This window comes from Ursus arctos, unplaced genomic scaffold, assembly GCF_023065955.2.
Source record: "Ursus arctos isolate Adak ecotype North America unplaced genomic scaffold, UrsArc2.0 scaffold_7, whole genome shotgun sequence".
NCBI classification, from domain to species: Eukaryota; Metazoa; Chordata; class Mammalia; order Carnivora; family Ursidae; genus Ursus; species Ursus arctos.
Window position 1 is genome coordinate 59,760,159 of NW_026623089.1, and position 25,913 is coordinate 59,786,071.

A 25,913-nucleotide genomic window follows, 5' to 3' on the forward strand; every position below is an offset into this window, starting at 1 on the left:
AGAAAGGACTTTAAGAAATGTAACTATAATTTGAGAGATAGAATAACTGTAGGGTGATGAGCAGTTAAGCAAATGAGTGGGTGGGTTCAGTTTTAGATGGGAAAGACATGAGGATTTCTAAATGCCTATAGTAAGGTGTCATTAGAGGGGGAAACATTAAAGTTACCAGAAGAAATAGAATAAGATAACTTACTGCAACAGTCTCTTAATTATTCTTCTCTATCCATTTTCCATGCTGCAGTGCGTTAATCATTTTAAACACAAATCTGATCCCATGACTTCCCTGCTTAAAGTCCTTAAATGTCTCTACTTGCTAATAGTCTGAAGCCCAAACTTCATAAGGTCATGGCCACTTGGTTGCTGCTAACATGTCCACTCTCAGCTCTCACTGCTCCATATCTCTCGACCTATACTCCCTCTGCCCCCAAATACCCCCTGCCCCAATAAGTGTTTCGAGTCTTAGTCATATTGTACTGAATTTCTCTCAGTTCCTCAAATATACCGTGTTCTCTCATGCTCTGTTTTTTACATTTACCTGAAATCCTTTACCTTTCTCCTTCTTTGGCTGACTTTCATTCATTCTTCAGGCTTCATCAATCCCATTATTCCTTTCTGATCACTGCTGCAACTCGAAGCCTGGATTAGTTGCCCCTTCTATGTGCTGCCATTCATCTACCCATTTAATGTCTTCTCTTGGATTTCTCATACTTTAGTACCAAATGATAAAGGTCTTTTTACTTGTTTGTATATCCACAGATATACTGTAAACTCTGTGAAAGTAGAAAACATATCTTTCCTGTTCGCTTTTGGATCCCCATTGTAGGCAACAGTGCCTGGCATATGGTAGGGCCTTGACAAATGTTTGTTGAATAAATTAATAGATTTAATTTTTGGTTAAAATGAGAAAAACATGAATCCACTTATATAATACTTAATAATTACTCTGTTAGGCATTGTGTCAAGTGCTATGGGGGATTCAAAGGTCCTCATCACTGCTTTCAAAATGCTTCTGGTCCAGTTATGGAAGTAAGACGTGCACAGTGATGTTTTTCTAAATATGAGATCTCATAATTTGAAATTTGAGTAAATTTGGATATATTTATAATATCTTTTTGTCAATTGTGAAATTTTATTTCTAGGATAAGATGTTGCTCCTCATTATTCTACATTTGTCACAGGCTCAGAAAGAGAAAGACATTGACCTTGAGAAAGGGAGAGCAGATAACCTTTTTTTTTTTCCCCTGCTACTATTTTGTTCTGTTTAAAGATTTGTGATGTGGGACGCCTGGGTGACTCAGTTGGTTAAGCGTCTGTCTTTGACTCAGGTCATGATTCCAGGGTCCTGGAATCGAGTCCCACATGGCCCTCTGTTCAGCTGGGAGCCTCCTTCTCCCTCAGCCTGCCTCTCCCCTGCTTGTGCTCTCTCTCTCTGACAAATAAGTAAATTAAAATCTTAAAAACAAACAAAAAACTGAACCTAAGTTTAAAAAAATAACCAAATAAAGATTTGTGAGGTAAAATAAGGTTGTAAGAAAAATTTGTATTATTTGAGGGTAACACCAAACAAGGGGATTTTGAAAGAACAAGTGGAAAGGGGAGAGCACAGAAATTTCAGGAAGTGCCTTGGGCACTTTATTTATTAGAGAGAGAGAGTGAGCAAGAGAGAGAGAGTACAAGCCAGGGGGAGAGGCAGAAGGAGAAGCAGACTCCCTGCAGAGTAGGGGGCCTGATGTGGGGCTCAATCCCAGGACCCTGGAATCATGACCTGAGCCGAAGGCAGACACTTAACTGACTGAGCCACCCAGGCGCCCCTCCTCTGTGTTTTAAAAGTCTTTATACTAACATTTCCTTTTAACAACAATAAAAATGACAAATACATAACATTTCCTGAGCATTTACTTTGTGCCTGGCACTGTGCTAGTTGTTTTACATAAATTATTTCACTTAATCCTCATGAGGCTAGTGTTTTTATTATCCCTTTAGAGGATATTCTTCTATTCCTGGATTTTTCTTTTTAATTTGTGCAAAGATGAGCTAATTCTGAGTAGTTTTTTTTTTTTTTTAAACAAACCTCTCATGTCAGATCCTGACTCATCCTTCCAAAGAATAAGGGGAGAGGAGAGCAGCCTGAACCTTAGCTTTGTCCTAGTATACTGAGGATCCTCAAGGCCTTCTAGTAGTGGCGCCGGGAAAACTGAGGAAACTCGTTTCTTTTGTTTCCTCTATTTTTACCACAAATCTGGCTGTTGTAGGAAATATGTCATTATTATCTCCAAATCAAAGGTCAATACAAATTAAATGCATAGTAATCACTATTATCAATTTTAGATATACAAGTTGGTATGGATTTTTTTATTCTTGCCATTATGTATATCAGTATGTTACAAATAAATATAAAAATAAGATTGTCATTGCTTTCATTGTTTTGATCCAGAGCTTACGTTTTTCAACCCTATTTTCCCATAAAATCTTACTCAACTACAAATTCTTCTATTACAAAGGCCACTATGAGATTCAATTAAGTGCTGTGCTTGTTTTGAGGAGAAGGGTACTAAATATTAAGAAAAAGGTACTGTTCATTTAGAAAAGTTAGATACACTGAAAGTTGTATATTCAAAAATTTTTCAGTGAGGAAAAGCAGTACTATCTCATCCATTGATTGTTTTGAAGTGCAGGTTGGTAGGATCATTCTTTCTGGTATAGAGCATGTGAACAATGGTGGTGGTGACTTGCAATCCAGTCCTGATTATGTCACTAGCAGCATGACTTAGTGATGTAATTCTTTCTTAACCTCAGTTTCCTCTTCTTAAAAATTGGAGACATTAATGCCGCTAAAGAATATTTTTAGGACTAAATGAGGTAATACATGTTAAATGCCTATCACAGACTTAATAGATCTCACATGCTGATAAGTCTTAGCCTTTCCTTTGCTGAAATACTGTGCTTGTGATTGGCAACGTAATGTGTCTGGTTTAAAAGATAGATATAATTAACATTTCCAATCCTAATGCCTAAGGGGAAAATTTTAAATGAATCATAGTTTTGAAAAATGTATTAAAGAAGAATTACATCCTTTTGGTTTCTGCAGAAAATCAAGTAAGTGTAAAATAGACACCAGCTGCAGTCCTATTTGCAATTATTATCGAGATCGTAAAATTCGTTGTCGGTAGATAATCCATCTTTTTTGTGATGTTATCAAGGAATAGCCCCAAAAGGGGGGGGGGGAGGGTGGTGGGGAAAACCTGGTTGTTATTATAACCCCTGTTTGTTAAAACTAAAATAACTTTTCTCACAATCTAGAGCAACTAGGAGCAATTTTGCCCTGCAGGAGTCGTTTGATAATGTCTTCAGACATTGTTACAAGGGGATGGGGGAGTAAAGGGTTGAGAAGGGAAGATGATACTCTCATCTAGTGGGTCAAGGCTAGGGATGCTGCTAAAACATCCTATAACACCCAGGACAGTGCCTCCTCCCTAAAGAATTATCTGTCACAAAACATCAATAGTGCCGAGGCTGAAGCCTTTATCTAGACTTAGGCATCAGCTTACCTGGGAGCTAACATGAGGATGTGTTTTGTGAATACTTTGTAGAAATGACTGTATTGTTTCAGTGTTTCATGCTTTATTTGTAACTGAAATAGTGATTTACCTTCTTTAAATTGTGTTAGTTTTCATGGAGGAATTAAACTAGCAAATTTCTTAGGTAATCACTTGTCTTCATGAGGAATAGTAAGAAACAGTCCAACTGACCCATTTTAAAGATGATTTTTGTTGATTTATAGTTCTTTTACTTAAGATTTTATGGTTACTATAATTTGAGATGAGTTTATTTATGAAAATAGTTACATAAACTAGAGAATTTGAGACTTTACAAAATCATCACAGCTGGATTAGAGCAACCATGTATGGTAATTAGGAATTTAATTTTTTTTTAATTGGAAGCATTGGAAGAATAAACAAATGGGGTGTTACTGTCCTTTCTTGGCAATAGCCAGTACTTACTGAATGCTTCCTTTGTACAACTCTATTCTAAGCATGTAGCATGTATTCACTCATTGGATCTTCACAGCAAGTTCTTTATATGGGGACTATTATCATTTCCATTTACAGATGATAAATTGGGGCACAGAGAGATCAAGTTATTTGCCCAAGGTCATACAGCTAGTAAATGGTGGAGCAGGGATTAGAATTTAGAGAATTTAGCTCGAGTTTTCTCTCTTAACCCCTATGTTATGTTATATTGACTTGTCAGCCCAGAACGTTAAAATATTTTCTGAATAATTACATCTCTCTAGACTAGATCAGTATACAGTTGACCCTTGAACAATGCAGGGGTTAGGAATATCTACCTATGCATTTGAAAATCTGCTATAATTTTTGATTCCCCAAAAACTTAACTACTATTAATTAGCCTGTTCTTGACCGGAGCCTCATCGGTAACATAAACAGTCAATTAACATATATTTGTATGTTGTATATATTATATACTGTATTCTTACAGTGAAGTAAGAGAAAAATCATAAGAGAAAATATATTTATAATACTATACTGCATTTATTGAAAAAAATCCATGTATAAGTGGATCTGCACAGTTCAAACCTGCACTGTTCAAGGATCAACTGTATAGCCAAAAACCCTTGAAAGGCTTGTAATTTAAAAATGTACTTGTGGCATTGGAATGTATTCTATCAGTTTATATATCTAGATTAGAATGTGAAAGAATGGAAATTTAGAGTTTTTCTTTATCTTCATAGTCTTTTATCCAAGGAAAACTTCATGATTCTCTCTCTGATTTAGGTTTTTCTTTTCCACATATGTCTTTCCAGTTTGTTTGTCTCCTCCTCCCCTCATATATTTTACTACTTTGTTTTTTGGTTTTGTTTGTCTACTAATTTTTACCTTTGCTCTATCCCTAAAATGGTCTTAATAAACTGGAGATTAATTTATTTCTAAGAGAACTGTTTCTGTTACTAAGTGAGGCTGTGAAAAAGGTCTAAAAATGTCCTGGGTGGCAGAGAAAACACCAGAAATATACAGAGTTAATAAACCCTATATGGATAATCTGTAATTGACTAGGGTTTATTTCAGAAATGTCTTTTGTTAAATGAAGCTTCTAAGTGAATTCTCAAAGCTGCAGAATTAAAAAAGACTAGTTTGAGTACTGCTTGTGTTTTTAAAAGGAAAAAAAGCAAAAAAAAATTCAGTGTATTTTTAAAAGGAAATATGCCTATTGTTTTAAAACATAAATGCTATCCAGTAGACATATTAGTTGTAATAAATATGAGTTTGGACATTTCTAGCAGGGTAATTTCCAAATGAAAATTTCTCAAATCCAACTTTAAAATTGAGGTATCTTAAAACATTAAAATAAAATAAAATTAAGGTATCTTAATTTTTTTCAAATCCTAAGATATAAATTTTCTAAAGTAAGATTAAAAACGGTTCCATTTTACGCTATTTATCAACTATTAGTTTAGAAAAAGGCTTCATACTATTTCTAACTATACCTATAATCAAGGAAATCCTGTGTAGTCCCTAAGAGAAACGCTTATAGTTTCTCAGTGAATATATTGCTTTTATTTATTTATTTTTAATTTTTAAATTTTTTGAGAGAGCAAGCGAGTGAGTACATGAGCCAGCAGGAAAGGGTAGAAGGAAAGGGAGAGAGAGAATCTTTTTTTTTTTTTTTTAAGATTTTTTAATTTATTTATTTGACAGAGAGAGAGAGACAACCAGCGAGAGAGGGAACACAAGCAGGGGGAGTGGGAGAGGAAGAAGCATCCTCCCTGCTCCGCTGGGAGCCTGATGCAGGGCTAGATCCCAGGACCCTGAAATCACGCCCTGAGCCGAAAGCAGACACTTAACAACTGAGCCACCCAGGCACCCCGAGAGAGAGAATGTTAAGCAGGCTCCACATCCAGTGGGGAGCTAGACGCAGGGGCTCGATCTCAGGACCCTAAGATCATGACCTGAGCCACAATCAAGAGTCGGATGCTTAACTTACTGAGGCACCCAGGTCCCCTTCTTGGTGAATATATTGAATTTAATAAAACATTTGAGGATTCAGTATATAGTGATGTTTAAAATAATTTTCTAATGTGTCAGCATATGAACGGCATTTGTAAAATTTATAAATGTGAGCCTTTTATTATTATGAGTTTACAATGTGGTTATAGTAAACATAATTTCTCTAACATATAAATATGAATTACGGGCTGGATGATGAAAATGTTTACCATTTCTACCCTTGAAAATTAATATCCTGTGATATATAGAATGAAAGCAAGGAAAGGACTGTTGGTAAGACTCAGAAAAAAAAGGAACTTAAAAAAAAAAAAATATATATACACACACACACACACACACACACACTGGTAGCCATGGTGGTCCTGGGCTTTCTCATTTTCCATCCATCCATTTTTTATTGAGTAGTATATCAGGAATGTAGGGTAAAAGAAACACCCACTTTGAACCAGAAGTGTTAATGGTGCTTCTTTCTATAGGCATTCAAACTGTCTATAAGGAATAATTATTACTGTTATGTAATTATATTTTAAGATCATCAATAATATGTACTGAAGGAAGGTTGAATGCATTTATTGCATAACCATTGTGTTCACAGCTTTCAGCGCTAGTGTGCTAGGCTTTTGAGTTGTCCTGGCTTGTAAAACTACATATTAGGCTGTTTCTGAAGGATTCGTTGTTGCCTGCATTGAATATACGCAGTTGGGGTCTTGCTTCAGAAGATGGGCTCTGTATTTTACTTCTCGATTAAATTTGACTCCTTCCTAGCTTGATCAGAACTTTTATATTGGCCATAGAAAAATGCTGTATGATTAGACAGCCTCTAGAATAAAACTGTTTTTTAAGATGATTTTTTAAATCGTCTAAGAAACAGATACTCATTTTTTCATAGTACTTTTCCACAGTCCTGTGTTTGGAAGATCTGGAAAAGTAGGAAGAAGAAGAAGAACAATAACAGCAACAAGATCTGGTAATCCTACTACTGGAATGAAACCATTGATACTATATAGTCTTCTAAAAAATCTTTTATCTTTTTGGTTACTGGGATCCTCTTTGTCTTAATACCCCAAAGTAGAAATCTGCAGTTCATTTTTGGTTAGTTACATTGAGTAAACCCTGCTAGTTCCATGTCTGCTCTGGTTCTTAATTTGTCCAGCCCCCTCACCTCCTGACTCATTCCTTTTCACAGTCATTGTGTTAGATATTAAAATAGTGTTCTCTACTTGGTCGTCCCGTTTCTGTTGTCTTTCCTCTTTTATTCTTCACATTATTAGTAGGTTTATTTCTCTAAAAACCAAATCTGATCCTATCACTTGGCTTAAAAATGTATATACTGTGTCTCTAATTGCTTTAAAGACAAAGTGTGGGCAACATACTGTAACATACATAATGTGCTAGTAGCATAGGAAATAGTGGCTTCATTTATAGTGGCCTCTGACTATATATGTGACTTACACCACACAACTTGATTATCCCCTAGATGCAACCCATATTTCTAAACACCAGTGTCATCTTTTGCGGTATTTTTTCTGCCTTGAAATCTTTTTTCTTTTTACCTTTCCACAAAAATGCTTTTTAACTTTCAAAACATAACCTAGATGTCATCTTCCCTGGGAAACATTCTTAAACTGTTCGTATACAATTGCTTAACTCAGGTGTTCCAGGGGGATCTAATTATACTGCTTTATAACACTTGCCATGTTGTATTATACTTAGTTGTATGTATCACGTACATTTCTGCTTTCCTAGTCAGTTAAGGGAGGTATAGATGCCCTGTGATTTAGAATCACAAGATGCTTTTGACTTTCAGAAGGTAATTTTAGGGGCGCCTGGGTGGCGCAGTTGTTAAGCGTCTGCCTTTGGCTCAGGGCGTGATCCCAGTGTTCTGGGATCAAGCCCCACATCAGGCTCCTCCACTGGAAGCCTGCTTCTTTCTCTCCCACTCCCCCTGCTTGTGTTTCCTCTCTCACTGGCTGTCTCTCTCTCTGTCTCTGTCAAATAAATAAATAAAATCTTAAAAAAAAAAAAAGGTAATTCTAGGGAAGCAAATTTTGTTTCTCACATATGACTTTCACCTATGGATTGAGATATTTTATTATGTTGCCTTTACAGTTTTTCTACCTACCATATGCCTATAGTGTTCTTGTTGACTTCCCATATATCCCTCCATGCTTTATGACAAAGATATCCAAAAGATTTTCAAGAAGTTTTTAGGGCAGTGAGGAGGAGTGTTTTGAAATTTAAAAAAAAAAAAAAAAAAAGTCTAGGACACACCTTCCAAATTGCTTTGGTTTTCTTGATGCTGCTAATAGTCTCTGAAAGAGGCCCTATTTTTGTTAAAAATTACTCAGTACATCTTTTCAGTGTTAAAGTTCACAGTACTTCACATTAGCATTCAGGAATCTGTCCAAAGAATTCCGAATATATTATCACCATGTTTATTTCCTTCTGCAAGATAGCACAACTTAAAAGTTAGAAGGACAAAAAGAAATTGATAGTAATAAAGTATAGATATAATAACTTTGGAAGGTGCTAGATCACCAATTCATTATTTTGAGAATTTATAAATAGAAAAGAATCAAGAATTTATGCAGTTTTTTCTGTGTAAACTGTATTGTAAGACAACCAAATAGTTAATTAGGGAGAGTCTTTTTTAGAAGAATTCCAGATAATAAATGCAGATGGAATGATAGAATTAGCAAATCCCATTTGGTCAACCCGTAAGTAAATATAATGGAGAATGATCATTGAGTGAATCAGGCTGGCAACACTTGAATACAGTAACCAATATGAACATCACTTTAAGTGGGACAGCCAGACATCATGTGCTTATTATGCCATTCATATATCTTACTTGATGAAGTGTCTGTTCAAATCTTTTGCCTGTTAAAATTTTTTTTTATTAGTTTTGAGAGAACTCTAAATAATCTGGATACCAGTCTTTTATCAGATAAGTATTTTGCAAATATTTTCTCCCAGTCTGTAACCTTTGGAGAGGAGTTTTTAATTTTAATGTTTAATTTTTAATTTTATAAATTTTATGGATTTTTAAAAATCTTTGCCTAACCTGGTGTTATGAAAAGTTTTTTGTTTTCTTCTAAAACTTTTTTAGTTTTATATTTTACATTTAGGTCTATCATTTTGAGTTAATTTTAGTATATGGTGAGATATTTTGGGGGGCATGTAGATATCTAATTGTTCTAGAACCACTTGTTGATGGGGCCATCCTTTCTCCACTGAATTGCATTTTTACTTTTGTCAGAATCAGTTGTCCATATATGTATGGGTCTATTTCTGGACTCTTTATTTTTTTCTATTCATCTGTTTACTCTTTTGCTGATGTCATGCTGAGTTGATTAATGTATCTTTATAGGGTAGTCCTGAGATAAGATAGTTTGAGTCTTCCAATTTTTTCTTTTTAAAATTGTCTTGGCTGTTCCAGTTACTTTGCCTTACTTACTTTGTTGATTTTAGAATCGACTTATTGATGTCAACATAAAAAAAATTGTTCTTTTGATTGAGATTACTTTGAATTTGTAGATGAATTTGGGGAGAACTGAGTCTTCAAATACACACTCGTGGTATATCAGTCCACTTATTTAGTCTTCATTCATCAGTACTTGTAATTTTCAGCATAGAGATCTTGCATATATTTTATTACATTTGTGCATATTTTTATGTTTTTTGGCTCTATTATAAATAGTACTGTTTTTAAGTTTGGATTTTCCTTTTTTTCCCCTAGTCTATAGAGATATAATTGATGTTTATATAGTGATCTTTTACCTTTCAACCTTGCTAAACTCACTTATTAGCTCTTAGGAGCTTTTTTTGAAGATTCTTTGTGAATCGACATAGACAGTCATGCTATTTGTGAATACAAGCAGGTTTATTTTTTCCTTTTCAATCTGTATGCCTTTTATTTCTTTTTTTCTTGTCTTATTGCACTTTCTAGATCTTGAATGTGTTATTGAATAGGAGTGATGAGGACAATATTTAGTCTTTTATTATTAGCTATGATGTTAGCAGTAAGTTTTTAGTAAATGCACTTCATCAGGTTGTATAAGTGCCCCTCTATTCCTGATGTGCTGAGAAGTTTATCATGAATAGGGGTTAGATTTTTTTAAATGCTTAGTTTTTGCATTTGTTTATGCCATCATATTTTTTTCCTTTAGTTTGTTGACCTGTTGAATTATACTGATTGATCTTTTAATGTTGAATCAACTTGTATTCTTGGTATAAATCCCTATTGGTTGTGGTATTTTATCTTTTTTCCAAGTTACTGAATTTCATTTGCTAATATTTTGTTGAGGATTTTTGCATCTGTGAAGGATAAGAATCTATAGTAGTTTTTTTCATGTGATTTCTTTGTCTGATTTTGTTTTCAGGATAATGCTTGCCTCATAAAATGAGTTGTAAACTGTTCCCTGCTGTTCTGTTGGTGTAGATTTTTTCCCACTCTTTTTCCTGTCTAGTTTCAGCTTTGATAATCTCTCTTGACCTGTTTTCAAGTTCATTGATTCTTTCCTCAGCTGTGTCAAGTCTGTTGCTGAACATGTTAAAGGCTTTTTAAAATTTTGTACTGCATTTCTCATTCTTTAGCAGTTCAGATTGACTCTTTTAGCTTTTCTATTCAACTCTTATAGTTTCTGTGATATTTGCCATCTAAATATACCTATTGTTTGCATGTTCCATTTGATCCTTCATCATTACTAATAATTATTTTAGTTCATTGGCTGATAGTTCTAACATTTTAGTTATATCTAATTCTGCTTCTGTTGACTATTTTGTCTCCTCACTGATTTGTTTGCCCTTGAGATTTTGTGTAGCTTATAATTTTGGGACGGTGAAGGTAGATTACCAAATCACCCCTCTGGCCAGGCTTATACTTTTTGATTGAATGCCAGCCATCATTTGCAGGATAGTAGAGATTGAAGTATATAGGATTTATGTTAAGAAATGGGTATGATTCTTGTTCTGCTAAGTTGTTTTAGTTGTTTGTGCATGGGGTTGAATCAGTCTTTCCTGGAGTTTTGATTGGGTTTATGTGGTTTTTTTTTCTTGCTTTGGTTACATTCAGTGCATCGTCAATTTTAAATACTTCTATCATCACTTTGTGCTTAAGGGTTGGGGTTGATTTGCTGAAAAGTTTTAACTCAGTGTTTTTTATTCCACTTATATCCTTAGGCCTTACTGGTATATCTGTACTTTGGAGAGGCTCTCTCTCTGCTGTTTTGTGTTTTCTCTGTACTGGAAGCTGATTTGCCTTGTGGTGGTGGGCATGGGGCATTTCTTTTGTCCCACATTAATCATAGCCAGGTTCTGTAATCTAGTAATCTAGTAATCCCACTTTTCCCCCACTAATAGTAGACCTCTATTGTTTGGGGCCAGGGTATTTCTGTCCTTTAAAGATACTAGCGTATTTGTATAAAAATTTTAAACTTATGAATATTAAAAGCAAATTGCAAGTGGGGACATAAACATCCATGCAAGTTTAGATATAAAATCAAATGAAACGATTGATTTAAGATAATTTTTGCAATTAGAATAGTTGAAAAAAAGGACAATTAGTATTATAAATAGAATATAAAGGCATGCAAGGTAAAGGTTTCAGATATAAAGCTTATTTGTAATGCAGAGCATCTCAAAAATTCCTCCATTTGAAGTTAGTTCTGATAGATTAATATGATAGCTTTAAGAGCAAATTTGGAGAGCAGACAAAAGAAGCAATTCTACAGTGCTGTTTAAAAATTGTTGTTTGGGGCGCCTGGGTAGTGCAGTCGTTAAGCGTCTGCCTTTGGCTCAGGGCGTGATCCTGGCGTTCCAGGATCGAGTCCCACATCCGGCTGGGAGCCTGCTTCTTCCTCTCCCTCTCCCCTGCTGTGTTCCCTCTCTTGCTGCCTGTCTCTCTGTCACATAAATAAAGAAAATCTTTAAAAAAAAATTGTTGTTTAATTGGGAAGTCCTTTGGCCTGTACTTTGTATGTATGTATTAATGATCGATATATTTATCTTCTGTGAGACCTTTGAGATAGAACCTTTCTGGCTAAACACATTTGTTTTCCTAAAGCAAGATTACTCTTGTCAATCCTTCATCATTTTTCAGCTTTGAAACTACCATGTGACAGGAGAGGACACTTTGCTACTTGATGAATTATTCAGAAGTCTTAATTGCAAGCTTTCAGGAACTTTAAAGATTATATCAGCCTCTGCGTGTTATATATTATTCCTAGAGAAGCAAAGCGGTTTGCCCCAATTTAGTGGTAGAAGTAACCTAGACTTGTTTGACTCCTGCTCTTTGATTATACTATATTGTATGACTGCTAATTTCTAATTTGCTACATTTGGGATATACATCTTAAAACATCCATTTGTAAAGGGCTATATGGAATGGGAATTGACCAGTTTTAACCTGTTTGTGTATTTTGTGAAAAGTGAAGTTGGTTAGCCTTTTGAGTATTTCTCTTGGCCATTTAATTTTAGGTAATATAAAAATGTGCCCTGGAGTAGCAGAATGTTTGGGGGATGTTGATTTCAATTTTAAGTTTGTAGCTAAGGTCTTTTTTTTGAGGTCTGGTTTTCATATGTGTCAGTTGTGATTTTAAGGGAAAATTCTAAGGCCTCCCTTCCTGTGAGCTTCTGTGAACACAGGACTTGGAATTGGAACACTATTTTATACACTCTTTTTAATTGAATAAATAAATAATCTGTAGTAGTGAAGCATTATGTGGAGCTAGAAGACAGTGCTTTCCTTTATATGGAGTAATTTATTTTTACCGCATATTTATGTTTTGTAGTATGTTATAAATCTTATTATATGTAATCATGTGGCTTTTTCTAGAATGTGCCAAAGAAAAGAATGACTAAAGATTCCCTATGTTTTACTGCTGGGTCTTGTTTTGTTTTGGTTTCTTTGAAGCCAGATGCCATAATTTGAGAAATGTGCCTCAGAGCTGTGTGTTCTTGATCATCAAGTTCCTTCATTATGTAGAATCTAGCTGCATCTTTGGGGAAGAACATTGATAGAGTATAGATAGCATGCTGAGGTTTTGGTCAGTATTTTTAGCTTTGATTTTACTTTGACTTTCTCTCATTTATAGCTTTAAATGTAAGTATAGAAGCTCTTTTCCTTAATTAATTTTCATGGACATGAACAGAAGCATTCTTTAGGACTTTAAGCTCTGCTACATGTAGCTCAGTGAAATCTTATGAGAACAATAGGAACATAACCCTTTAGGAACCTAATAACCTGTTTATACATAAAAGAGCTAATATAACAGTTGAAGATGCAAAATGCAGACTGCCATGTAGCATGTTTTAATAGTAGTTAATAGTTGAAGCATTTATGAGAGGGATGATGAAAAAACAAGAAGTTCTGTGGGACACTCTGGGAAGACCTTGCTGAATGCTCAATGGCAGCTGTTCATTCCTTCTTTCTTGTAGCTCTTCATTCAGCAGATTAGGAAAATTCCAATGTTATGTGCATTCTTTTTAAATTTAAAATTTTTTTAAATTAAAAATCGGATTTAAAGTTTCTTTCTTTTTAAAGATTTATTTATTTATTTATTTGAGAGAGAGAGAGAGAGCATGAGCTGGAGGGGCAGAGGGAGAGGGAAAGAATCCCAAGCAGACTCCATGCTGAGCGTGGAGCCTGATGTGGGGCTCACTCCCACGACCCTGAGATCATGACCTGAGCCGAAATCAAGAGCCGGGCACTTAATGGACTGTGCCACCCAGGTGTCCCTAAAGTTTCATTTTTAATAGAAAATGTTGAAAAGAAGTGGTAGGTTCCTGTGCAGTCAGAATGTAAATTGAAAACTGGGTAACAAATGTAGACAGCACACAATTAAAAGGCCAAATGGAGATTGCTTTTCTCTCTCCTTCCTGTCCTCCTTTCTACCTCCCTTTCTTCATTTTCTATCCGGTTCATTCCACATGGCATCAGGAGGACACTGAGGAAATTATGTTTGTATGTTGGCTTCATCAAAGACATTATTGGAGACTGTTCTCTTTAGAATACTAAGAATAGACTAATGTTTTGGATATATATGTATTCATAGGATCATTTTTGGGTTTGCATCAGATTGGTCATTTGGTAACAAGATGAATGTTTTTCTTGTGAATTGTAACTCTTTCTCTGTGTCTGTTCTTTAGAAATGATCCCCAGGAACAACTGTGCTTTCCTGGGAAGCCCAGGTTCTATGATGGCTTTATGTTGTATCTCCATAATGAAATGAAATAATGTGTAAAAGCCATTATTTTAAAGGCAGTGAATAACTCTGTAGGAAGAACAAGAACTCCTTTATGAGTCTTGATTTAGAGATTCTAAGTTCCTCTTAATTTGGTTGGATTTATAAAAAGGTACATTTTGTTATATTTGTTCATTGATTTGATGCCATTTATGGAGTATCTACTTTGCACAAAGCTTAGTTGATACTGGAAGTATAGTTGTGGAAAAGATACATTGTTCTTGCCTTTAATGGAGCTTATACTCTACCAAGGGAGACAAATATAAAACAATTACACAATAATTGGTATAAATACAGTTGTGATAAGCACTAAGACAAATCGGGAATGTTCTGAAAATCCATAGTCTAAGGCTGGGAATCAGAGATGGCTTTCTTTAGGAAGTGACATTTGAGTTATGTTATCATTATCATAAATGTGATCAAGAAATTCAGTTTAAATAAGTGTTTAGGAATTCAGTTTAAGTGTTTAGGGAAATACTTAAATGGAAGTTATTTAAGGTTTAGTGATAAACACAGTATCATAAACTTATTTCCATTCTATTCTTGGTCTTCCACTTGCATAATTCTGTTGAAATTTTTGGCTTCCTTTATTTTTTTATTCTTATTTTTGATTTTTAAAACTTTATTTATTTTTCACACCTCGAAGAAGTACTTTATTAAACACATTACCCTGGCTTCCTTCATTGTAATATTGACTTTAACAGTTCCTAGATGTGCCTGTATATAAAGTCTAAGACCTCATAACCCAAACCAGTCATTACATTTGACAATTAATAAAAACCTCCAAGTTATAATAGATTTGAAAATTGTAACCTTTTATGCCATTCTATTGATGCTTACTTAATAAACAAACTGAAGCATTTCTATTGTCTGTCTTTTCCACCTATACTGTGAGCTACTCAAAGACAGAAGCCCTATCTCTAGAACCTTGCAGGGTGTGAAACATATAAGTGCTAAATAAATCAGTTATGAATAGCCTGTGTTAATAAGGAGGTGGCAACTTGGTGACTGACCTTCATGTTTCTTTTAAGTGACAATTTAGCATAATGCAGGCTCCTTCAGAATCATAAGGCCTAATTTTGAATCCCAGTCCCTTAATGTGTATGGTTAGGCGGGTAACTTAATTTTAAACCTTCATCTTTAAAATAAAGATTACAGGTATAAAGTACTTAGGATAGTGCCTGAGGCATAGTAAGTGTCCCATAAATGGTGGCTAGTATTATTATAAGATACATGCACTAAACTTTTATCCCTTCGTGTTTTTTTATGTTGTTTATAATACACTTACAGTGACACAAAATACTGGTATTTAAGAGAGTAGATAATTGGCCCTTTCTATAACTACACCAAATCAAAAAGTGAAAAATTTATAGCTAGTAGTCTGTTTGCTTATTGAAACTAAACTTCATGAACTACTAGTTATTGATAATTAAGTGGGTAATTATGACCCTTATCATTACAATGAATACATTTCCTTCCTTTGTAGGTCACGTTTTTTAAAAAATAAAACAAATTGTTTTTATGAATAAATTTTTGTGGATTTTTAGAAAACAATATTACAATGTGTCTTTTATATAAGGATATTTGATGTATGACATTTGCTTGAATTGAAGGGGGTATATGTATTTAATATACATATTACCTATGGGGATGGAAAAAGTATAAGGTCTAGTCTATGTTTTTAATTTTTCAGCTTCCGTAAGTAAACTTAGTCATTTTAAATACTTTTGTGTCACTTTTTGCCTATGTAGTGAAAAATTCCATAACTTTAAAAAAATTGACTAATGCATTTTCTGAGGATCTTTATAAAAGCAAAGGATTTAAAAGTAAAGGATTTAAAGGAACTAATTGAACAAATATTCTAAGGTTTCAAATCTGACTTTAAAATTTATTTTAATTCCATGTTATTTAGAGTTGTGATTTGCTGACAAAACAGTATAAACCATCCTTGAAAAAAAGCAAAACATGCCAGCAAGCAAACAAAAGTCCTGTAAGGCCTTTTTATTCTACATTAAAAAAATATATACCGCAAGTTTCTCCAAAAGCAAAATATCCACAAATTTGTGTTTTTTTTTTTTTTTTTTTTTTTTTGTATTCCGTAGTCATTAGCCAGAATCAGGGGATTCATAGAATACTATTTGGGATGCAGTACTAAGAATATAAGACATTTGATTGAAAAGGTTATAAAGATAGATTGCCTTTTGCATTTGAAATATTTTGATTGATTTGGTGGATTTACCTGCTTTTCATAGCACTTCCAAAGATAGCACTCATCATGTAGTGAGGGCTCTTAGGAGTCCATTTAGAAATTTACCTATAAAAATTGAAACCAGGTGGCAGTTTTATGTAAGGCAACCTGACAATCAATACTCCAAATATATAATTTAGTGAGTGGGATTTATGTAATAAGAGTGTTATTTTCATCTCTTAAGTGACTATATTTTCTCACTTGCTCCTAGAATATCACAGAGACTAGGACGCAGGCAATTTCCGTAACAATTGTGTCGTGCCCAAGATGACAAAGCAAATCATTGATAATTTGGTATCTATGCAGATCTTATTCTTATCTCCTTCCATATGTTAGGTTATTTTCACCAGATTATTTTACTGGCTCCTTAATTCAAGTTGAGATTTTAGAAATTCTTGTCTGTAGTTCTCAAGATGATTAAGTATGCACTAAAAGAGTGGACCTGGAAATAAAATTGCATAAGTGAAATTAAATTTTTCTCTCAACTTGCCAGTATGCATTTCTGGACGTGGTTTTCCTTTATCTATTACAATTTCCTATTTGGTCTTTAGCAAAATTAGATCATGATGATTAAAATCTGTCTTCTGGGGCACCTGGGTGGCTCAGTCGTTAAGCATCTGCCTTCGGCTCAGGGCATGACCCCAGCGTTCTGGGATCGAGCCCCACATCAGGCTCCTCCACTAGGAGCCTCCTTCTTCCTCTCCTACTCCCCCTGCTTGTGTTCCCTCTCTCTCTGGCTGTCTGTCAAATAAATAAATAAAAATCTTTAAAAAAAAATCTGTCTTCCTTGTAATTTTCTTTTATAACCTATTTGCAGTGGCCATGTTTTTCTACTTCAAACAACTCAGCTTCGGTGTTCTAAGAAAGATTAAAGCGTTAAGTTTATTTTAAACATCAGATTACTAGTGTAAACTCCTTTAAAAAGGTAATTTTTGGGTGGGGGTGTCTGGGTGGCTCAGTCTGTTAAGTGACCCATTCTTGATTTTGGCTCAGGTCGTGAAATCTGGGTTGTGAGATGAGCCGGAGGTTTGGCTTCATGCTGGATGTGGAACCTGCTTAAGATTATTTCTCTCCCTCTCTCTCTGCCTCCCCACCCGCCTCTCTCTTAATAATAATCATAATTTTTAAAAAGGTAATTTTTTTGGAGTAGAGTTTTAGGAAAATCTCTAAGAAACCAAAGTTTATTGTATTTATTTTATTTTAGAAACCAAAATTTAGAATAAGTTTTCATTGGGCTAGAAGAATTTTTGGAGTTGATTATGATCATTAGTGGCCCTGAAAAACAAAACAAAACGCAGGACTGGGATTTTTAAAACGATCTTTTAAAAACACTATAGTGTATGTCTGAAATTGAACTGCTCACTGACACGTGTCAGATAGGTTTGATTTAGAAGAATTTGAGGGTTGGATCAAATGAGTAAATTATTCCAAATTTGAGATCTGTATGTGTAGGGACTACAAAGTCCTGTTGTGATTGGACGGGAAGTAAACATAATTTATTTTACTGAATTGTGATTGGCTAAAAACCTTTTCTTTCCACGATATTCTCTAATAACGGAATCTGGAGCCTTTCCCTGTTTTTATATGACTAGTGAGTTTGAGGTATGTGCTAGTACTGAAAGTACTCAAATTGGCACAGAGACTAGATTTTAGGGACATTGACAGAAGCCCTCAACTGGGCGTTTGACGTTCTTACAACAAAGCAGTAGCGAGGTATAAATTTCTGAAGAGTTCAAACATGTAATTAGTATTGTTGCAAACAGGAAGGATGAAAGAATGTTTTCTTCATTTTCGTTTGGAGTTGTGCACTGTTCTGCAGTGACTGTTTTCAGTGGAAAGTGTTGCTCTGCTTTGTTTTCAGTGGAAAGTGTTGCTCTGTTTTGCTGCTGGGACTGTTGTTTCAGGCGAAACTTGGGCTAACTCAGGTGGCGGGTACTATGTGTTCTGAAAAACATCGCTCCGAAGATGCGGGGTTTAACCTGGAGTTTATTTTGTGACGCAGGGTGGAACCAGCACGCTTCACTTTCGCCTCACTTCCCTCCTCCCCTTTTGAGGGAGAGGCGAATAGAGAGGTGACCCTCAAATACTCTTAATGGTGTTACCATGGGAAAGCATTCCTTTCTCCCACCCTTCTCCTTACTTCTTAGCCTGGCTGGTCCCACAGCCCCCCTGGCAGCGTCGTCGGGCACTACTTTCAGTCTGTGGTGCTTCCTTCGACCCTTTCCCGCGGCTCCCTGCCCCCGCCCGCGCCGGCGGAAGGAGACGCACGGCGCTCGCAGCCTTCCAGTGGCTGGGGAGGCGGAGTAGTACTGTCCACGGCGAGGTGGCGGCAGTGGCCGGGGCTGCCTCAGGGCCTCCGACGGCGACGGGGGGTGGGGATTTCTGTCAGTTTCTCTGTGTGTGTGTGTGTGTGTGTGCGCGCGCGCGCCCCCGCGCGCGTTTGCGTGTTTGTGTGTGTGGATGTGTGTGTGTGTAGCTACAATCAGAGGCTGCTAGTCAGGGAGTCTGGGGGAGTGAGAGACCGAGGTCGCTGTGCCCTTCTGGGCAGAGCGTCCGGTGCGCCCCCGAGTCCGCGCTCGCTTGTTCGCGCGGGGCTGCCGCGGTCCCTCAGTCCGCTCTTCTCAGCATGGGCGGCCGGTAGGAGCAGGGTTTCGCTGGTTTCCTCGCAGTGGAGGAGGCAGCAGCCGCTTCAGCAGTGATGGCTATGGCGGTGGAGACGCGTCTGGAACTGGTGGGGAAGCGGTTCCTGTGCGTGGCGGTCGGCGAGGAGGCTCGGCCCGAGCGCCGAGAGAGTGGACGCTGCTGGCGGGGCTGGCGAGCGGGGGTCATCCGAGCTGTGTCACACAGGGACAGCCGCAATCCGGACCTGGCGGTAAGAGAGCGAGTGCCCCTCAACCTCCCAGCCCACGCCCGCATTGCTGGTTTCTGGCAGCACCTTGTCTGGGTTACCTCTGGCACCTCGCACAGCCCAGCCGGCTGCGGTCACGCCCCTCTTTGGAGCCGTCGGCGGCTTCGCCTTCATCCCTTGCTGGGGTCTCCTATCTCCTTGTGAGTAGTTTCCCCCGTGGGAGCGGTGCCGGAGCTGGACTCCCGGGCTCCGGCACAGGTCCCGCCAGGCCCCTGGGCCGCTGTCTGGGAGGGGGTCGGCGCCCCCGCTGCGGCCGTGGAGACCTTACTGAAAGGCGGGGCTGTGAGCCAGTGCCGCTGGGGCAGGTGGGGGTGGCGGACAGAACACAGACCACTCATGGCTGTAGGGGGCCATCTTCACCAACATCTCTTTCCTTGAAAAAGTCTTACCAGTACAGGGGTTAGAGACTTAAAACTTAGGCAGTAAGGTTGCTGAAGGGGAGGGGGAAAAGAAAAGAGGCACATCTATGATGTTTCAGGCAGTCCTGGGATTCGTGTGTATTTTCCAGGCAAGGGCTGTGTGAGGGGTGGCCTCTTGATGCAACCTCTTTCTATTTCTAACTGGAAACGATGAAAATGAAAATTTTTGATTAGGAGGGTCATGGAAATTAACCCACCCACTCCTTCCTTCTTTCCTTCCTTCCTTCCTTCCTTCCTTCCTTCCTTCCTTCCATTTGTTTTTTTCTGTGGGGTTGTGGTTTTTAAGAAACTGGATAGTGTTTTGAAAAAATCATCCTGGGTTTTATACAATTTTAAATGAAGCAAGAAGTATTATAATTAAAATATTATGCCCTGCCAAACCTTAAGTGTCTTTTTCTTTCCTTACTTTTCCTTTCATATGATTCTGCCAGTATTTTTTTTTTCAATAATGTAGGAATGTGCACCATTTTGAGACGGGATATGCTCTGATAGTGTTTCAAGCACATTTTCACTTGGGGACAGGTTGGAAGGGGCGGAGTAGAGGCTAGGTATCGACTAGTCTTGGCAACGTTGATTTGCAGGTACATAATCCATGAAATTTATTGGTATTGCCCTGGGGTATTTAATTTTTTACTGAAAACTTCAAACGGTAATATTTTCTTTCCTTTTGTATATCTGCGAGTTTGCATTCCCAAATTCACTTTAATATCTATCTATAAGTGTGCATATCTATTTTAATATTTTTCTTGGTTTCTTACTGCTTTTGTAAACCCGTTTCGTGACTGTAGTCAATGATACGGTTTCATTGGGCATGTACTAATATTGACTTGATATTGCAAAATAGGCTTGTTTTGCTTATAGGTATTTTTAATAGGAAATAAGCAGAATAAAGGTAATTTTGAAGATTTGGTTGGTTATTCTCACTCGAAAGAAAAAAAAGCAAATCTTTAAAAAGTTTCTGATATTAATGACTGTGCAGATTGTGGCAATTAAGTAACTTATTTTGTGTAAAAGGCATGTGCTGAATTTCTCTCTCCTCCTCTTACTGAAATATGATATTGTCTTGGCTTTTATGTGGAAGCTAGTTGGATTATGGTTTAGCGTTTTAAAATTATTTCAGAGCAAACCTGGAATGATATTTTGTTTTCCACAGTATTTTATTTTAGTGGATGAATGAAAATTAGGAAATACAGTTTTAAATTATGAGTATCATTCGTGACAGTCAAGTTGTCAAAGTTAAATATATTAAAAACTTTCTTGCATGGAAATTTAAATGATATAAAGAATGGATTTACTTTTATCGCATTTATAAAAGGCAAAGTATTAAGCTGGGTATTTAAAAATGAAAAGTATATGTGATGGTAGGAATGACAGAATAGGAATGAATTTTCTCAGGTGATGGAAATGTTTTGTATCTTGACAGTTACAGGGGTGGATGTATTAAAACCTGTTGAATTGTGTGCTGCTTTTCACCATATACAAATTTTACATAAAAATGCATTTTGAACCATAACTATATGAACCTCTAGCAGTTTCTCCTTTTTTAAAAAAATTAATTTTATTTAAGTAATATTTACTCACAACCCCAAGATCAAGGGTTGCTTGCTCTTGAGACTAAAGAACCAGCCAGATGCCCCTCCAACAGTTTTCCTTTGTCTACAAGTCTTTATTTGAAAAATTTTTTATGTGGTGTAACTTGAGTTTTTTAGCCTAGAATGTAGTTTTAGAGTTATTCCCAAACTTTCTTACTTTTTTTTTTAACGTTTGTATTCCCTAAATGAAATGAAATGAAATGAGGAACAGGTTAGCATCATTATACTATAATTCTTTTAGACTTTTTTTTAAGATTTTATTTTTAAGCAGTCTTTACACCCAAGGTGGTGCTTGAACTCATAACCCCAAGATCAAGCATTGCATGCTCCACTGACTGAGCCAGCTAAGCACCCCTTTTAGACTTTTGTTACTGCAAAATAAATGGTAAAGAGCTTTATGAATTATATGAAAAATGCTGGTATAAATAGGGTTTTTGGTTTTGTGTTTTTGGTTTTTTTTTTAAGTTAAATATATGTAATTTAGAACCTGCAAATGTATTACAAATGTTAGTTGTATGTATTTATGGCACATGATTTGAAAGGACAGCTATCAGAACTTGAAAATAGTTTAGGGAATACTTTATCTCAAAACTTAATCGGTTATTCTTATTTTTGATCTTACGTATGAAGAGTTGCTATGTGTATTAATGTTATGTCACTGCTGTTAACACAACTTGGTGTTTTAAACAATACAAATTGATTATTTATGTTTCTGGAGATGATAAGTCTAACATGGCTCTCAGTGGGCTAAAATCAAGGTATGGCAGAACTGTGTTCTTTTCTGAAGGTCCTAGACAAGATCCGTGTCTTTTTCTTCTCTGGCTTTTATAAGTATCCCACATTCCTTGGTCTAGGCACCTTTCCCTCTGATTCTCTTGCCTCTCTCTCTTCCACTTTTTAAGTGCCCTTGTGATAATATTGGGTTCACCCCAATAATGAAGAATAATCTTATCTGTGAATTAACAACCTTGATTCCATCAGAACCTTAATTCTCCTTTGCCATCTAATGTAATGTTGATACAGGTTTCATGGTTTAGGACATAAGCATCTTTGGAGTGGCATCATTCTGCCCACCACACAAAGGTAGCAAAAAAATTTACTTTTTGTTTGTTTTACTTCACATCCATAACCTATCAGCTATTTATTTATTTATTTATTTATTTATTTATTTATTTATTTATTTATGTATTTATCCAGCCATCTAGTCATCTACCCACTCACCTTGATGCTTAGGGTGATTGCATCATTGTTTTAAGCTAACTCTGTTTAAAGTGTATTTTTAAAATATATGTCAGATTTTTCAATACCCGAAAGGAACAAAAATTATATTTTGTTTTGTACACCAAACACATACATTTGCTTGTTTGTTGGGGAATTTTTTTTTTTTTAAGATTTTATTTATTTATTCGACAGAGAGAGACAGCCAGTGAGAGAGGGAACACAGGCAGGGGGAGTGGGAGAGGAAGAAGCAGGCTCCTAGCAAAGAAGCCGGATGTGGGGCTCGATCCCAGAACGCCGGGATCACGCCCTGAGCCAAAGGCAGACGCCTAAGGACTGTGTCACCCAGGCGCCCCTGTTGGGGAATTTTCTGATGGTCACATGGTGACAAGATTTTAAACTGTTCTAAACTGTGTACCTGCAGATAAAAGTTATTTTGCAGATCTTATGGGTCTTAAATATAAAGTAAATTTTCATGTTTAGGAAGTTTAAAGTGACCTGTGATTTTGTTCATAGGGAAGCTTTTTCCATTTTTAGTCCATTTAGCTGTCTTTTCATTTAAGTTTCATTTTGAGTTGGTAACATTTGATTCCCTTATAAATTTTGTTAGGATAAGTCTTTAAGTAAGTCTAAAATTTTTAATGGTTTGCAATATTGATAATGCTAATTTCTGGTCTATTCACAATGAATGAATGAATGAATGATTTTTACTTCATTGCTCAGTATGACCTGGATGAGTTAACCATCAGGAAAATCGGTTAGCTGGTACGTGGAAGGACTTTGATGTCTGATTTGAGTACATATAATGTTTTTTTCTCCTCTCTTGAATTGTTGTTATTGGTCTCAAAAGACTTTGGTATAGTAAGAGGAACATGTAAATTGTAGCTATCTATGGTGGCTATGGTGGTACCTTGTAAATTGTGTGTTTCAGCTTTAACCACTATTTTAAAATAAGGTAATCACCCAGTAAATGGTGTCATTTGTATGTTTCTATGTAAAATTAATTAAATAAAGGAGATATTTTTTCCCCTCTTTTGACCTCTGGCACATAATTTGGTTCCATTAATTTAAAATAGAGAATTTTAAAATTTATTTAAAATTTAATTTTATTAAATTAAAAAAATTTAATTGGTCTAAAGACATTTTACCATGAGAACTCTGTTCCTACCTTCATATAGTGATATCATTGCATTTGAAAGTAAAAATGTTCAGATACTTCAATGTAATTGGAAGCATATAGGCTATGTTGATAGATTTATCACTTTATGACAATTTCAAGTTATGTACAAAGAAGGTCTTCAACTCTCAAAGTCATACTCATTTTCTTTCCCCTTACGTATTTAGTACAGTATCTAGTATTTATTATGTGTTTAATAAATGTTCATTGAATGATAAATAAATGGATGTCTTAAATTTTGTGAATAATTTATACTAACCATCTCAATTACCTGTTACTATTTACTATAAATTTTGAGTATCTTTTTTTTTTTTTTTTCCTTTTGTGGCATTGTGTATCTCGGTGGTTATTTCCCCAGTATTCATTATGTGTTTGACTAAACTGTGGGCCATGGTATTCCTTAGATAATCAGGTAGTTGAATTCCTCTGGCTACATTGGTGGGTATAAGCCCTAACTAATTAGGTACAATCAGAATGAAGTCAAGTACAGTACTGTGTGGGTGTGATGCTGAAATTGCCACAGCCATTTCCCTGCTGTAAGGTCAACCAGTTTGAGGACAAAGCTGACAAACAGATCAAATTGTTTTCTGAAGCCTAAGTACGTTGGGGGAAAAAAATAAACAAAACTAAGTACACTGTTGGATTTTTCACTTACGGGGTTTTTCATTTTGGAAGAGTAAATTTATGTCTCTTTCTGTTGTTTTTCTTTGGAACTACAAGCATTTTAACTGATACACGTGGTAATATTCCATTCCATTTTTTTGGAAAGCACATGTAAGGGGCATTTTCATGACATTCTTGTCTTTGTTATTTGATGTTAAGACATTTAGACTTTTGTCATTAACTTTAGTGATGATTTTCAGGGAGGGTGATATATTCTGCTTTGTGTCTTGATGTATCCCAAAAGCTTTGGAAAAATTGTTTTAATGCATGTAGGACATACAAATATCTAACTTTCTAAATAATGAAAAATAAGAAATAACATTTGACTTTTATGTCTGGAAGAATCTATAAACCCCTTATAGTTCAAAAGAAATTTCAGGAGGTGCCTGGGTGGCTCAGTCAGTTAAGCATCTGCCATCAGCTTTGGTCATTGATCCCAGGGTCCTGGGATTGAGCCGCATGTTAGGCTCCTTGCTCAGCAAGGGAGTCTGCTTTTCCTTTTCCCTCTGCCTCTCCCCCTGCTTGTGCACTCGTGCGTTCTCTCTCTCTCCCTCTCTCAAATAAATAAATAAAATCTTAACGAAAAAAAGAAAATGGAAAAAAAATTTCAGGAAAGAGGTATCATTAAAATTTCAGAAATTAACAAAAAATTAACCTTTGGTTTTTAGGTCATATACCATAAATGTTGTATATTTCTACTCTATGTTATTTTTGGCCAGATAAATACCTATCTTTATCTGTGGTTCTGAAATTCAGATTCTACTAACAGAATATTTTTAATGATTCACTAGAAAAAACTGAATAAATGTATTTTTTAAAAAAGTAAAACCTAATATGAACTGAATAATTTTGTGAGAGAAATATTTATGTGCTTAATTTTAGGGTGCTGCTCTAAACTTCACAGGTTTACATACAACAAAGATACTTTTACATGTAGTTTACATATGATATATGCACTGTGTCACCATATTCAGTTATCACCATATATGCTTTATGTAACTTTATAAAATCCAACAAATTTTGAACTCCCAAACCCATCTAGTTGGAAGGGTTTGGGATGAGGTATTGTTGTTTAAACATTAATACTGATATTTTAAATTTATTTTTATTTATTTTTAGAGTGCATGCATGGAGGGAGGGGCAAAGAGAGAGGGGGAGAGAGAATCTTTTTTTTTTTTTTTAAACTTCCAAAGGAGAGAGAATCTTAAGCAGGGCTCCATATTCAGCATGGAACCCGACATGGGGCTCAACCTAATGACCCTGAGATTATGGCCCTGAGATCGTGACCTGAGCTGAAATCAAGAGTTGGACACTTAACCCGATTGAGCCATCCGTATGCCCCTATACTGATCTTTTTTAATGGTGATGATTCAATGATAATAGATGTTACTAATTTCATTTGTTACAAGATTTGACAGT

The 25,913-nt window shown here is 35.9% G+C and overlaps 1 protein-coding gene across 5 annotated transcripts in view; it reads left to right on the forward strand.

Annotated features, from left to right (window-relative positions):
- Nucleotides 1-25,913, forward strand: part of JMJD1C (jumonji domain containing 1C) — a 322,853-nt gene that overhangs the window by 36,248 nt on the left and 260,692 nt on the right. For 2 of the 5 annotated variants that reach the window (XM_057308400.1, XM_057308401.1), the window contains exon 1: nucleotides 1,114-19,389. The exons of 1 other annotated variant lie outside the window; for it this stretch is intronic. In XM_057308400.1, coding sequence (XP_057164383.1) covers nucleotides 19,216-19,389 — 174 coding nt within the window. In that variant the 5' untranslated portion in view covers nucleotides 1,114-19,215. Of the gene's footprint in view, nucleotides 1-1,113; nucleotides 19,390-25,913 lie in introns of those variants that run through there. 2 more of the 5 variants (XM_044386106.3, XM_026504300.4) reach the window with 2 other exon arrangements.